The sequence below is a fragment of the Delphinapterus leucas genome, chromosome 10 (assembly GCF_059928025.1).
Source record: "Delphinapterus leucas isolate spDelLeu-1000000601 "Yukka" chromosome 10, BTC_Dleu_Yukka2, whole genome shotgun sequence".
NCBI classification, from domain to species: domain Eukaryota; kingdom Metazoa; phylum Chordata; class Mammalia; order Artiodactyla; family Monodontidae; genus Delphinapterus; species Delphinapterus leucas.
Window position 1 is genome coordinate 39,504,951 of NC_143138.1, and position 14,623 is coordinate 39,519,573.

The window sequence follows — 14,623 nt, forward strand, 5'->3', positions numbered from 1 at the left end:
ACCATATGTCCAGGTTTTATTTCTGGGCCGTCTATTCTAATCTGGTCTGTATGTCTGCCCTTGTATGTCTGTGCTTGGTCTCTTATGGGTCATTTTCATCTGATGATAGATTGCTGTGGTGCATGTCCAGTCTTGTGGCTAGGTAGTTCAGACAACACCGAGTTTCTGGTGGGAATCTCAGGCCACATGGTCACCCAGTGTCCTGTGGTGCGGTGTTTACTTTCTGCCAAGGGTCAGGCACAAGCCAGAAACTGTTTCTCAAAAGGCAAATAGTTATCTGCAGAAGAGGGCATAGATTTGCTCCCAAATCCTAGAAGTCTGTGCTGTGATGTTCCTGTTGGTGTTTGCCAGGGCCCTGGACAGCATCCTTACTCGCCACGGACACTTCAAGTATCATTGAGTCTGCTGGATCAGGCCTAAATGGTAGAGCCACTTGTATAGCAGCCTGAACTTGCTGCAGAGCCTAGTCTTACTTGGTTCCACTTGAAATTGGCAACCTTGTGAGTGACTCTAAATGAGTGTGGCAGTAGCAACCTCAGATGTGGTGTATGTTGCCTACCACATCCACAAAGTCCTACAAGTGTTGTGCCTTTTTTCATGATGGGTGGTTTGAGGTACAGCAACTTACTTTTCATCTTGGAGTGGAAAGCTTGACAAGCTCAGACCACTGAAACTCTAGCAACTGCACTGAGGTCACCAGCTGCCCAATTCTTGTAGGGATTATCTGCCATCCTCTAGTTTGCATGTTTTTCTAAGGCATCTAAAGTACTTCCTACTTTCTGCTCATCAAATCCAGTGGACATATGGCCATTTGAGTTCAAACCTCACTCATGGTACAGATTTTGTATCAGTCAGGGTCCAATGAGGCAAAAGAAACCACATAGTAATTCGAACAAAGAGAAGCCGCTGCGCTGCAGGAGCTTGCTGACAGGAGCACACCAGACCCAGGAAGGAAGACGTCTTCCTCTTGCATTGTCTCTTGAGCACTATCTACTATGACAACTTAACATTGTGCCAGCCAGCAAAGGAAAAATATTTAAAGGGCCCAGCACCATTTTCTCAGAGTAGGCACTGATGGGTAGATTTGGAACTGAGAGGCTCCAAGTGGATAACTGGCATACTTTGTCATTTAAATGGATAGTATGGAGCAACTTTTATTTGTTTAAGATGCAGCTAAACAGTTGGGATCTTGCTGTGACAACACAGTGTTTCATTAAATTAAACAACCCTATCCCTCACCACCACCACTGTCTAGATGTTACAGAGCCACAGAGATGAATAAGAGAGTCTCTGTCCACAGGGGACTTATATTTTTGGGTTAATAGTCTATTTCAAGGGACTTTTTAATTTTATACTTCAAGTTTTTTTTTTTAATTCATTTTTTATACAGCACGTTCTTATTAGTCATCCATTTTACACACAACAGTGTATACATGTCAATCCCAATCTCCCAATTCATCACACCACCACCACCCCCCACTGCCACTTCCCCCCCTTGGTGTCCATACGTTTGTTCTCTACATCTGTGTCTCAATGTCTGCCCTGCAAACTGGTTCATCTGTACCATTTTTCTAGGTTCCACATATATGAGCTAACACAAGATATTTGTTTTTCTCCTTCTGACTTACTTCACTCTGTATGACAGTCTATAGGTTCATCCACGTCTCTGCATATGACCCAATTCCCTTCCTTTATATGGCTGAGTACTATTCCATTGTATATATCTACCACATCTTCTTTATCTATTCATCTGTCGATGGGCATTTAGGTTGCTTCCATGACCTGGCTATTGTAAATAGTGCTACAGTGAACATTGTGATACATGTTTCTTTTTGAATTATGGTTTTCTCAGGGTATATGCCCAGTAGTGGGATTGCTGGGTCATATGGTAATTCTATTTTTAGTTTTTTAAGGAACCTCCGTACTGTTCTCCATTGCGGCTGTATCAATTTACATTCCCACCAACAGTGCAAGAGGGTTCCCTTCTCTCCACACCCTCTCCAGCATTTGTTGTTTGTAGATTTTCTGATGATGCCCATTCTAACTGGTGTGAGGTGTTACCTCATTGTAGTTTTGATTTGCATTTCTCTAATAATTAGTGATGTTGAGCAGCTTTTCATGTGCTTCTTGGCCATCTATATGTCTCTTTGGAGAAATGTCTAGGTCTTCTGCCCATTTTTGGATTGGGTTGTTTGTTTTTATAATATTGAGCTGCATGAGCTGTTTGTATATTTTAGAGATTAATCCTTTGTTGATTCATTTGCAAATATTTTCTCCCATTCTGAGGGGTGTCTTTTCGTCTTGTTTGCAGTTTCCTTTGCTTTGCAAATGCTTTTAAGTTTCATTAGGTCCCATTTGTTTATTTTTGGTTTTATTTCCATTACTCTAGAAGGTGGATCAAAAAAGATCTTTCTGTGATTTATGTCAAAGAGTGTCCTTCCTAAGTTTTCCTGTAAGAGCTTTATAGTGTCCGGTCTTACATTTAGGTCTCTAATCCATTTTGAGTTTATTTTTGTGTATGGTTTTATGGAGTGTTCTAATTTCATTCTTTTACATGTAGCTATCAAGTTTTCCCAGCACCACTTATTGAAGAGACTGTCTTTTCTCCATTGTATATCCTTGCCTCCTTTGTCACAGATTAGTTGACCATAGGTGCGTGGGTTTATCTCTGGGCTTTCTATCCTGTTCCATTGATCTATATTTCTGTTTTTGTGCCAGTACCATATTATCTTGATTACTGTAGCTTTGTCGTGTAGTCTGAAGTCAGGGAGTCTGATTCCTCCAGCTCTGTTTTTTTCCCTCAAGACTGCTTTGGCTATTCGGGGTCTTTTGTGTCTCCATACAAATTTTAAGATGATTTGTTCTAGTTCTGTAGAAAATGCCATTGGTAATTTGATAGGGATTGCATTGAATCTGTAGATTGCTTTCTGTAATATAGTTATTTTCATGATATTGATTCTTCCAATCCAAGAACATGGTATATCTCTCCATCTGTTGGTATCATCTTTAATTTCTTTCATCAGTGTCTTATAGTTTTCTGCATACAGGTCTTTTGTCTCCCTAGGTAGGTTTATTCCTAGCTGTTTTAGTCTTTTTGTTGCAGTAGTAAATGGGAGTGTTTCCTTAATTTCTTTTTCAGATTTTTCATCATTAGTGTATAGGAATGAAGGATATTTCTGTGCATTGATTTTGTATCCTGCTACTTTACCAAATTCATTGATTAGCTCTAGTAGTTTTCTGGATGCATCTTTAGGAATCTCTATATAGGAATCTCTTTAGGAATCTCTATAGTATCATGTCATCTGCAAACAGTGACAGTTTTACTTGCTCTTTTCCAATTTGTATTCCTTTTATTTCTTTTTCTTCTCTGATTGCGGCGGCTGGGACTTCCAAAACTATGTTGAATAATAGTGGCGAGAGTGGACATCCTTGTCTTCTTCCTGATCTTGGAGGAAGTGCTTTCAGTTTTTCACCATTGAGAATGATGTTTGCTGTGGGTTTGTCGTATATGGCCTTTATTATGTTGAGGTAGTTTCCCTCTATGCTCACTCTCTGGAGAGTTTTTATCATAAATGGTGTTGAATCTTGTCAGAAGCTTTTTCTGCATCTATTCAGATGATCATATGTTTTTTCTTCTTCAATTTGTTAATATGGTTTATCACATTGATTGATTTGCATATATTGAAGAAGGCTTGCATCCCTGGGATAAATCCCACTTGATCATGGTGTATGATCCTTTCAATGTGTTGTTGGAGTCTGTTTGCTAGTATTTTGTTGAGGATTTTTGCATCTATATTCATCAGTGATATTGGTCTGTAATTTTCTTTTTTTGTAGTATCTTTGTCTGGTTTTGGTATCAGGGTGATGATGGTGGCCTCATAGAATGAGTTTGGGAGTGTTTCTTCCTCTGCAATTTTTTTGGAAGAGTTTGAGAAGGATAGGTGTTAGCTCTTCTCTAAATGTTTGATAGAATTCTCCTGTGAAGCCATCTGGTCCTGGACTTTTGTTTGTTGGAAGATTTTTAATCAGTGTTTCAATTTCATCACTTGTGATTGTTCTGTTCGTATTTTCTATTTCTTCCTGGTTCAGTCTTGGAAGCTTATACCTTTGTAAGAATTTGTCCATTTCTTCCAGGTTGTCCATTTTATTGGCATAGAGTTGCTTGTAGTAGTCTCTTAGGATGCTTTGTATTTCTGCGGTGTCTGTTGTAACTTCTCCCTTTTCATTTCTAATTTTATTTCAGTCCTCTCACTCTTTTTCTTGATGAGTCTGGCTAATGGTTTATCAATTTTGTTTATCTTCTCAAAGAACCAGCTTTTAGTTTTATTGATCTTTGCTATTGTTTTCTTTGTTTCTATTTCAGTTATTTCTGCTCTGATCTTTATGATTTCTTTCCTTCTGCTAACTTTGGGTTTTGTTTGTTCTTCTTTCTCTAGTTCCTTTAGGTGTAACGTTAGATTGTTTATTTGAGATTTTTCTTGTTTCTTGAGGTAGTCTTGTATTGCTATAAACTTCCCTCTTAGAACTGCTTTTGCTGCATCCCATAGGTTTTGGATCATCGTGTTTTCATTGTCATTTGTCTCTAGGTAGTTTTTGATTTCCTCTTTGATTTCTTCAGTGATCTTGTGGTTATTTAGTAACGTATTGTTTAGCCTCCATGTGTTTGTGTTTTTAACGTTTTTTTCCCTGTAATTTGTTTCTCAAAGTGTTGTGGTCAGAAAAGATGCTTGATATGATTTCAATTTTCTTAAATTTACTGAGGCTTGATTTGTGACCCAAGATGTGATCTATCCTGGTGAATGTTCCGTGCGCACTTAAGAAAGTGTAATGTGCTGTTTTTGGATGGAATGTCCTATAAATATCAATTAAATCAGTCTGGTCTATTGTGTCATTTAAAGCTTGTGTTTCCTTATTAATTGTCTGTTTGGATGATCTGTCCATTGGTATAAGTGAGGGTTAGAAGTCCCCCACTATTATTGTGTTACTGTTGATTTCCTCTTTTATAGCTGTTAGCAGTTGCCTTATGTATTGAGGTGCTCCTATGTTGGGTGCATATATATTTATAATTGTTATATCCTCTTGGATTGATGCCTTGATCATTATGTAGTGTCCTTCCTTGTCTCTTGTAACATTCTTTATTTTAAAGTCTATTTTATCTGCTATGAGTATTGCTACTCCAGCTTTCTTTTGATTTCCATGGAATATCTTTTTCCATCCCCTCACTTTCAGTCTGTATGTGTCCCTAGGTCTGAAGTGGGTCTCTTGTAGACGGCATATATATGGGTCTTGTTTTTGTATCCATTCAGCGAGCCTGTGTCTTTTTGTTGGAGCATTTAATCCATTCACGTTTAAGGTAATTATCGATATGTATGTTCCTATTACCATTTCCTTAATTGTTTTGGGTTTGTTTTTGTAGGTCCTTTTCTTCTCTTGTGTTTCCCACTTAGAGAAGTTCCTTTAGCATTTGTTGTAGAGCTGGTTTGGTGGCGCTGAATTCTCTGAGCTTTTGCTTGTCTGTAAAGCTTTTGATTTCTCCAGCAAATCTGAGTGAGATCCTTGCTGGCAAGGGTAATCTTGTTTATAGGTTCTTCCCTTTCATCACTTTAAATATGTCATGCCACTCCCTTCTGGCTTGTAGTGTTTCTGCTGAGAAATCAGCTGTTAACCTTATGGGAGTTCCCTTATATGTTATTTGTCGTTTTTCCCTTACTGGTTTCAATAATTTTTCTTTGTCTTTAATTTTTGCCAATTTGATTACTGTGTGTCTCGGCATGTTTCTCCTTGGATTTATCCTGTATGGGACTCTCTGTTCTTCCTGGACTTGGGTGGCTATTTCCTTTCCCATGTTAGGGAAGTTTTCGACTATAATCTCTTCAAATATTTTCTCAGGTCCTTTCTCTCTCTCTTCTCCTTCTGGGACCCCTATAATGTGAATGTTGTTGCGTTTAATGTTGTCCCAAAGGTTTCTTAGGCTGTCTTCATTTCTTTTCATTCTTTTTTCTTTATTCTGTTCTGCATCAGTGAATTCCACCATTCTGTCTTCCAGGTCACTTATCCGTTCTTCTGCCTCGGTTATTCTGCTATTGATTCCTTCTAGTGTATTTTTCATTTCAGTTGTTGTATTGTTCATCTCTGTTTGTTTGTTCTTTAATTCTTCTAGGTCTTTGCTAAACATTTCTTGCATCTTCTCGATCTTTGCCTCCATTCTTTTTCGGAGGTCCTGGATCATCTTCACTATCATTATTCTGAATTCTTTTTCTGGAAGGTTGCCTATCTCCACTTCATTTAGTTGTTTTCCTGGGGTTTTATCTTGTCACTTCATCCGGTACATAGCCCTCTGCCTTTTCATCATGTCTATCTTTCTGTGAATGTGGTTTTTGTTCCACAGGCTGCAGGATTGTAGTCCTTGCTTCTGCTGTCTGCCCTCTGGTGGATGAGGCTATCTAAGAGGCTTGTGCAAGTTTCCCAATGGGAGGGACTGGTGGTGGGTAGAGCTGGCTGTTGCTCTGGTGGGCACAGCTCAGTAAAACTTTAATCTGCCTGTCTGCTGATGGGTGGGGCTGGGTTCCTTCCCAGTTGGTTGTTTGGCCTGAGGAGACCCAACACAGTAGCCTACCCAGGCTCTTTGGTGGGGCTAATGGTGGACCCTGGGAGGGCTCACGCCAAGGAGTACTTCCCAGAACTTCTGCTGCCAGTGTCCTTGTTCACGGTGAAACACAGCCACCCCCCGCCTCTGCAGGAGAACGTCCAACACTAGCAGGTAGGTCTGGTTCAGTCTCCTATGGGGTCACTGCTCCTTCCCCTGGGTCCCGATGCACACACTACTTTGTGTGTGCGCTCCAAGAGTGGAGTCTGTTTCCCCCTGTCCTGTCGAAGTCCTGCAATCAAATCCCACTAGGCTTCAAAGTCTGATTCTCTAGGAATTACTCCTGTTGCCGGACCCCCAGGTTGGGAAGCCTCACATGGGGTTCAGAACCTTCACTCCAGTGGGTGGGCTTTTGTGGTATAAGTGTTCTCCAGTTTGTGAATCACCCACCCACCAGTTACGGGATTTGATTTTATTGTGATTGCGCCCCTCCTACTGTCTCACTGTGGCTTCTCCTTTGTCTTTGGATGTGGGGTATCTTTTTTGGTGAGTTCCAGTGTCTTCCTGTCGATGATTATTCAGCAGTTAGTTGTGATTCCGGTGCTTTCGCAAGAGGGAGTGAGAGCACGTCCTTCTACTCCGCCATCTTGAGCCAATCTCTCAAGGGACTTTTAACAGTTCCTTTGCCTATTTTATTCTTGCCCTTTGAAGTAAAATAATCTAAAAAATGCTTCCTTTGGTAAATTAAGAGTACCTCACCACTGTGTGATGGTGTGTATTTTATATTTGTTGTACCTTGCATTTCTTTTTACCATACCCCTTGACTCTATTCATCTCTTTATCTCAATCTGCATAGAAAATGATATACTGTTGCTATCAGTGATCCCCTAAACCCTCGAACTGTCATTGGCCCCTAAACAAAGATAAATAATATCCTCTAGGAAATTTAGGGACCTAACTTTTTTTTTTGTTTAATTTTTATTGGAGTATAGCTGATTTACAATGTTGTGTTAGTTTCTGCTGTACAGCAGAGTGAATCAGTTATACATATACATATATCCACTCTTTTTTAGATTATTTCCCATATAGGTCATTACAGAGTATTGAGAAGAGTTCCCTGCGCTATACAGTGGGTCCTTATTAGCTATCTATTTTATATATACTATTGTGTATATGTCAATCCCCGTCTCCCAATTTATCCCCCCGCACCACTGCTGTTTTCCCCCTCGCAACCATAAGTTTGTTTTCTACAGCTGTGACTCTATTTCTGTTTTGTAAAGAGGTTCATTTGTACCATTTTTTAGATTCCACATATAAGCCATATCATATGATCTTTGTCTTTCTCTGTCTGACTTCACTCAGTATGACACTCTCTAGGTCCATCAGTGCAAATGATATTATTTTGTTCTTTTTTATGGCTGAGTAATATTCTGTATATATATATGTATGACATCTTCTTTATCCATTCCTCTGTCAATAGACATTTAGGTTGATTCCACGTCCTGGCTATTGTAAATAGTGCTGCAGTGAACATAGGGGTGCATATATCATTTTGAATTATGGTTTTCTCTGGATATACGTCCAGGAGTGGGATTGCTGGATCATATGGAAGCTCTATTTTTAGTTTTTAAAGGAACCTCCATACTATTTTCCATGACTTCTTGATCCTTAAAAGACGTAGGCTGAGATGTCTTTGGCTAAAGGGATTGTCCATTAGAGAAAGTTTGGGGCTCTGAACAGAAAGCAACTTCTTTGACTTTCTTTCCTGGGCAGATCTTGCTGTCACTGCTATTACCACGCCAGAACCGCCTAAGAAGTGAGATTGAAGAAGCCCTGGACATGAACCTCCTTAAGCAGGAAGCAGAACATGGGGCCCTGAATGTCCCTCATCTCTCTAAGTACATTCTCAACATGATGACTCTGCTGTGTGCACCAGTTCGAGATGAAGCAGTGCAGAAACTAGAGAACATCACAGACCCTGTTCGGTTACTGAGGTGTGAAACTTGACCAGTTTCTTGAAACCTGCCTCAGCCCCTGGGCCGGGCACAGCTGGGCCGGACACTGGGTCACAGCCTCTGTCTTGGCTGGCTCTTCCCTACTGAAGACCTGACTAACTCCTCTTTTCTCTGGTCTATTAGCTTTTCTTTTCCAAAGATGGCCTTAGATTGATTGGCCCCCTATACACCATCCTACCATAAATCATTGGAGTATGTAATCCTTTCTTCTAAGGAATTCAAACATCCCTATCCCAGGTTTTCTTACTGCATTTCACACAATATGGGGGATAGGGATGGGAGGTTACCCCTTTTTCAGAGCTATAGAAACCATGACCCAGAAAGTTAAAAAAAAAAAAAAAAAAAGTGAATTGTCCAAAAATAGCATCAGAAATAGCATCAGCTAAAATCCCACTTCCCAGAGAGATTCGTCGGCATGCTGGTGTGTTTCCTTCCACTGACTACTCTTTTTTTAGGAGACATAGAATGACTGTTGTGGAAAGGTCTGAAGGCTTTAGCATCCAGAGACTTATCTGTTCCTAGCTCTGCCACTCACTCACTTACTCTGGGCCTTGGGTCCTAGGCCTCAGTGCCATCTTTTGTAAATTTAGGAGGCAGGACTAAGTTAGTTTTAAAGCCCCTCCTACCTCTAGAATATGGTGATTTAATGATATCTTGTGTAGGTTCCCCCTCACTGGATTTCCTTTCATAGTATAAATATCTATTTCCTCCTGTGTCAGAGGAATCTTCCAGGTTCTGGGCCTGATGAAAATGGACATGGTGAACTACACTATCCGGAGCCTTCAGCCCCAACTGCAGGAACGTTCGGTCCAGTGTGAACGAGCTAAATTTCAGGAACTCCTCAACAAGCAGCCTAGTATGTATATAACTCGAGGGCAGGAGCAGGGAATATGTCTTTGGGTCTGACTTTAATGATGTGAGAGAGTACTCTGCCTCTTTTTAGCAGCAGAAAGTTTCTTCCTCAGATGGGGGTGGCAGAAGGAATAGTTAATCTAAGCCAGAAAGACTTCCCCCCACCAAAGCGTTTACTTACTGAGGAGGAGGAGATCTTGAATCTTCGTCCCAAGGCCTCGGGACGTGGGAGCCGAAGATGATTACGCGCTCTTCCTGTCACAGGCCTCCTCGATCACACTACCAAGTGGCTGACCCGAGCGGCGGCAGACCTCTCCACGCCGCCGCCTAGCTGCCCTGACACTCCCGACTCCTCCAGTGTGGTCTGCCCCTCTCCAAGTGAGGCAGCCAACAGCCCGGAGCCCCTCAGCCCCAAAATGGTGCTGTCCCAGGGCTTCCTGAACCTCCTCCTCTGGGACCCCGAAGATGAAGAGTTCCCTGAGGTAGGACTGTGGGGGGCCTTGCCTTGTTGTCTGGGACTGAGGACTTGCATGGGGACCCTCCTCTCCTGACCCGCTCTGCCTGCTTCCCCAGACCCTGCTGATGGACAGAGCCCAGCTGCAGGAGCTGGAGGCCCAGCTGCGCCAGTTAACCATCCTGGCCTCGGTCTTGCTAGTGGCCAGCAGCTTCTCTGGCAGTGTTCTGTTTGGCTCGCCTCAGTTTGTGGATAAGCTGAAACGCATAACCAAAGCCCTGATGGAGGAGTTGAAGTCCAGGTGAGTTGCGTAGGTCTTTTTTAGAGTAACGACAGGTGATATGAAGGCACAGGCAGGTAATGAAGGATGCCTTACGTTCCGCAACAAACCACAGAAAGGCCCTTTGGAATCATTCACAAAGATTGTTGGTATCTTTCCATAAGTGGCCTTGAGGCTTGTAACAAAGAAAAATAAAACTCTCTTCCAAAAGGGTAGTATGGAGGATAGTTTACTATAAAATGATTCATTATCTTGCTTGCTACAGAAGAGTCTTTATCTAGTTGAGTGGGCTGGTCGTATGTATCTCCAGGAGTCGGCCAGCCAGCAATGTTGATTGAATATCCACTGAGTGCAGGGTGTCACACCAAAGGAAAAAGCGGAATCAGAAGGCCAGGTTTGTCATTGTAATTGGTGAGAGTAGGACAAATGACCATGGAAAATGTCCAAGAAAGTGTTAAAAATGTGCATATATGAATAAATCCCATGGGGCTAAAGAATACTGAGTGGATACGAAACCCTTGTCCAGAGTTGATCTTATAGTTTATCTTGTTTTCTAAGAAGAAGAACATGGTATCATACAGAGGAAGAAGTCAGTATCTGGAGGGTAACAGTGAAGACACTGACCCTACCCACTGGACTCTGTGCTTCCAGGGCCTGGGGTGAGGGCAGAAGGGTGGCTGGGCATCTCCCTCACATAGGCCCAACTTCTGGTGTGGAGCTTCGGGGCTCAGGGCCGCCCCTGGGTACCAGCTTACTCTCCTTTGCGGTCTAGGCCTGAGGAGGAGGCTATGCTGACTGTGAGTGAACAGGTGTCTCAGGAAATCCATCAGAGCCTCCAGAACATGGGCCTTGCTGCTCTGAGCAGCGACAACACAGCATCGCTGATAGGAGAGCTCCAGAACATCACCAAGAAGGAGAACTGTGTCTACAGTGTCATTGGTGAGCATGCCTGTGGGGTGGTGGGAATGCTGAGGGGAGAGCCAGTCCCCCCACTGGAAGGTGCTTACTGAACCATATAACCACAAAGGACATGATGATTGGGCAAGTCACTGTGTAGGCTTTAGTTGTTGCATAATGCTGGGTTGAAAATATATCCCTTTTAGTTTAAAGACTGACTCTATGGTTGAAGGAAGATTTGTACCAGGAATTCATGGCTTCTAGGTATGGCATACTGTCCAGCCAATCTGGTTAAGTCATCCCTGGCCTTCTGGGTCATTTTTGGCTGCAGTCTAAGACATGTGACACCCACTCCCTGCCAACAAGAAGATGATGCCGAATTAGGCTGGAGGACATGTTCCCAAAGCAGGGGTTCCCCCTGTCCCATGTTGGAATGGTGGCCATGAACTTGACCTTGCTCTTAACCTACCTCAGCCATCTGAAGGGTCAGTCAAAGATCCTCCTGTTATGTCAAATACCAGGATTTAACTGATGAATACTTAAGGAATCTTTTGAGTAGACATGTGCTAGCCCACTAGTTTTGGATCTTTGCTTTGTCCTTGGGAGTTAGGTAGCAGCCCCCTTCCCAAACAAAACAAATTTCCTTATGTCTAGGTGAGTGGGTAGGCCAGTGAATATCTCAGTTAACTTTGAACTTGGGTGAGTAGAGTGCAGGGGGCAGTGTTTCTCCCTGAAAGTTGTTTGCTCTTTCCCTTCTCACTGTCTATTCCTGCTCACAGGTCAGCGGATCCACTTGTTCCTCAAATGCTGTTTGGTTCTTGGTGTGCAGCGGTCTCTGCTAGACCTCCCTGGAGGCCTTATCCTCATTGAGGCAGAGCTGGCAGAACTGGGCCAGAAGTTCGTCAGCTTGACACACCACAATCAGCAGGTGTTTGGCCCCTTCTACATGGAGATCTTAAAGACCCTCATCCCCCCAGCCCAGGCACCGGAGACAGAAGTGGGGTCTCTCTGATGGCACTGGCCCCAAGCCCTGGTACCTTGGACCCAGGAGAGAAGCCCATCATTCTCTTGGGGTGACATCACCAGTGACCAGCAGAGCAGCAAGCCCTCTCCCCGTCTGCAGCCAGTGCACTGCCCTGCAGTGACCAAGCGTGTAACCACTGGCTGGCCCAGACTCATTCACTAATAAACTTCTGAACTGCAAGCAAACCCCATGCTTCCTGTGCGGCAGCCGTGGCCAGGCCCTGTGTCCTCAGCCCCCCACTAGTGAGCAGCTGGCAGGCCCTGGTTTTTCCTCCAGGTGCTGCCTTCAGCACGCAAAGCTGAGAAGCCAAGACACGCAGGTACTATAACATTATATAACATTTTCTCTGAGGGTAAAGCATTTCTCTGAGGGCTCTGAGAATTCTGTGGAATTATCCAAAATGTGAGTATATTTCTGGAAGTCAGAAATTGGTTTTGTCTAATTCAGTTCTCAGGATTGGGTGTGATTGAAAAAAGTTATTAGAAACCTCATTTCCAGGACCAACTTCCCCTGAAGGTTTCAAATGATGCCACAAGAGGTCAGGAAGAGTGAGAGCCTCAGCTTTCTCTTCTGTTGCAGGCGTTCTGAAGCAGGGCGCTAGCTGGGGCCAGATAACAATGGATGTTGGCTCATAGCGGGCGTCCTGCTGAGGACAGGTCCGAGTTCCTGTGCTCTCTCTCTCTCAGGTGTCCAGAGTTCAGTCTTGGCCAGTTGGATCATTGACTGGTTCGGTCAAGTTTATCCTTAGTCCTGTTCTCTAGCTGAGTGGCTGAGTGAGTCTCCCTCACTCTCTAAGCTTAGAAGCCCCTGTTCTTCCCAACAGAGGCCGTGTGGGCGTCCCAGTGTGGAACACCCTCCACCCTTCTTCCCACTTCCAGACTGGGACTGTCCCTGGCAGTTGTGGTTGTGAGCTCTGCTGTTGGCATCACAAATGAGAGCTGTTCTAGGAAGGACCTGGGCTTGTCTCCTGGGCTTGTTGAGATCCAGCCCCTCATTCTCGGGCAGACCGCAGCAGACCAGCCCTGACCTAGGACAGCTGAAATGAGGAAATGTTCCCTTCACATTTGGCCCTTTTTTGGTAATGGATAAGAGAGAAAATGGAAACTCACTTGCCTGCTTTCAAGGTAGGGTGAAGACAATCAATGTTCTCGCCATCTCAGGAGATGGATGGAGATGAATATAGGAAGAACATCTAGGAAGCCTAGGAAGAGCATCTGAAGGGGGATGTGAGTTCCATTAGCCCAGGATTTCTCCTGATTGACTTCCTTTTTTAGAGAGTAGAGCCTAGATGGGTGACAGAGCCAGGCCAACAGTGGACCTTTACTATGACCAGAAAAGCTGGAGGACCTGGATCGTTCAGTTTCCAATCTTGTAGCTGGACATCCTCAAGATGGGGAAGCCCAGAAAAAGGATATGTTTCATAGACAGTGAGGCTTGCCTAGATGGAGCCTCTGATTTGCAACTATTTGAATTTGTTAAAAATCCATATTTTGGAAACCTCCTTATCTTAGAGGCAGAAGTGCTCTGAAGGGGTTCCTGAGAAGAGGACTGCCTGGTTGGTGGGTGCAGATACTGGGCTGACAATAGAACTTTGCTTTGCACTTCATAATTAAAATCCGGAACGATTGATTTCTTAGAAATTTTGAGTTGATTTTCTTGTGCTTCCATGTGGAGGAGACAGGGATCCTGACCTCAACAAAGAAAGATAGCTCCATTCAATCCTGCCCACAGTTTGAGGGATATATACTTTGATTTGCGGTAAAATACACATAATACAGAAATGTACCATTAGTGACATTTTGTACACTCACAGTGTTGTGCAGCTATCACTAGTGTCTAGTTGCAGAAATAAAAAATCAGCTCATTGGGCTGAAATCAGAGTGTTGGCAGGACCACACTTCCTATGGAGGCCCTAGGGGAGAATCCGTTCCTTGCCTCTTTCAGCTTTTTTTTTTTTTTTTTTTTTAATTGCTGGTATTTCATTACCTGTGGCTGCATTAGTCTAGTCTAGGCCTCCATGGTCACCTCAGGGTCCCATGGTCGTCATCTGTGTGTATCTAATCTCCTCTCTTATAAAGATATTTCTGATTGGGTTTAGGGCCCACTCACATAATCCAGGATAATCTCCCCATTTTAAGATCAACTTAATCACCTAGGTAATTGTTATGGGTTGTGTCTCCCCCACTCCCCGCCCCCAAATTCATATGTTGAAGTCCTAACCCCCAGTACCTCACAATGTGACCTCATTTGTAAATTGGGTCATTATAGATGTACTTAGTTAATGTGAGGTTATGCTGGAATTGTGTGGGACCCTGATCCAATCTGACTGGTGTCCTTATGAAAAGACATGTGTCACATGAAGAGGCAGACACATACAGAAGTACAACAATGTGAAGAATCAGGGAGAATGCCGTCTACTTCAGGCTACCAGAAGCTAGAAAACAGGAATGGGACAGATTCTCCCTCAGAGCCTTAGAAGAAACCAACTCTGCTGACACCCTGATTTCAGACTTGT

At 43.3% G+C, this 14,623-nt stretch overlaps 1 protein-coding gene across 1 annotated transcript in view; it reads left to right on the forward strand.

Moving 5' to 3' along the window:
- The window catches only part of TCP11 (t-complex 11), a 29,485-nt gene extending 15,417 nt beyond the window's left edge, over positions 1 to 14,068 (forward strand). The window contains exons 4-9 of the mRNA XM_022581674.3: positions 8,360 to 8,580; positions 9,321 to 9,457; positions 9,718 to 9,935; positions 10,027 to 10,208; positions 10,960 to 11,126; positions 11,864 to 14,068. Of these exons, the coding sequence (XP_022437382.2) occupies positions 8,360 to 8,580; positions 9,321 to 9,457; positions 9,718 to 9,935; positions 10,027 to 10,208; positions 10,960 to 11,126; positions 11,864 to 12,096 (1,158 nt within the window). The 3' untranslated portion in view covers positions 12,097 to 14,068. The remainder of the gene's footprint in view (positions 1 to 8,359; positions 8,581 to 9,320; positions 9,458 to 9,717; positions 9,936 to 10,026; positions 10,209 to 10,959; positions 11,127 to 11,863) is intronic.
- The last annotated feature ends 555 nt before the right edge of the window (positions 14,069 to 14,623 follow it).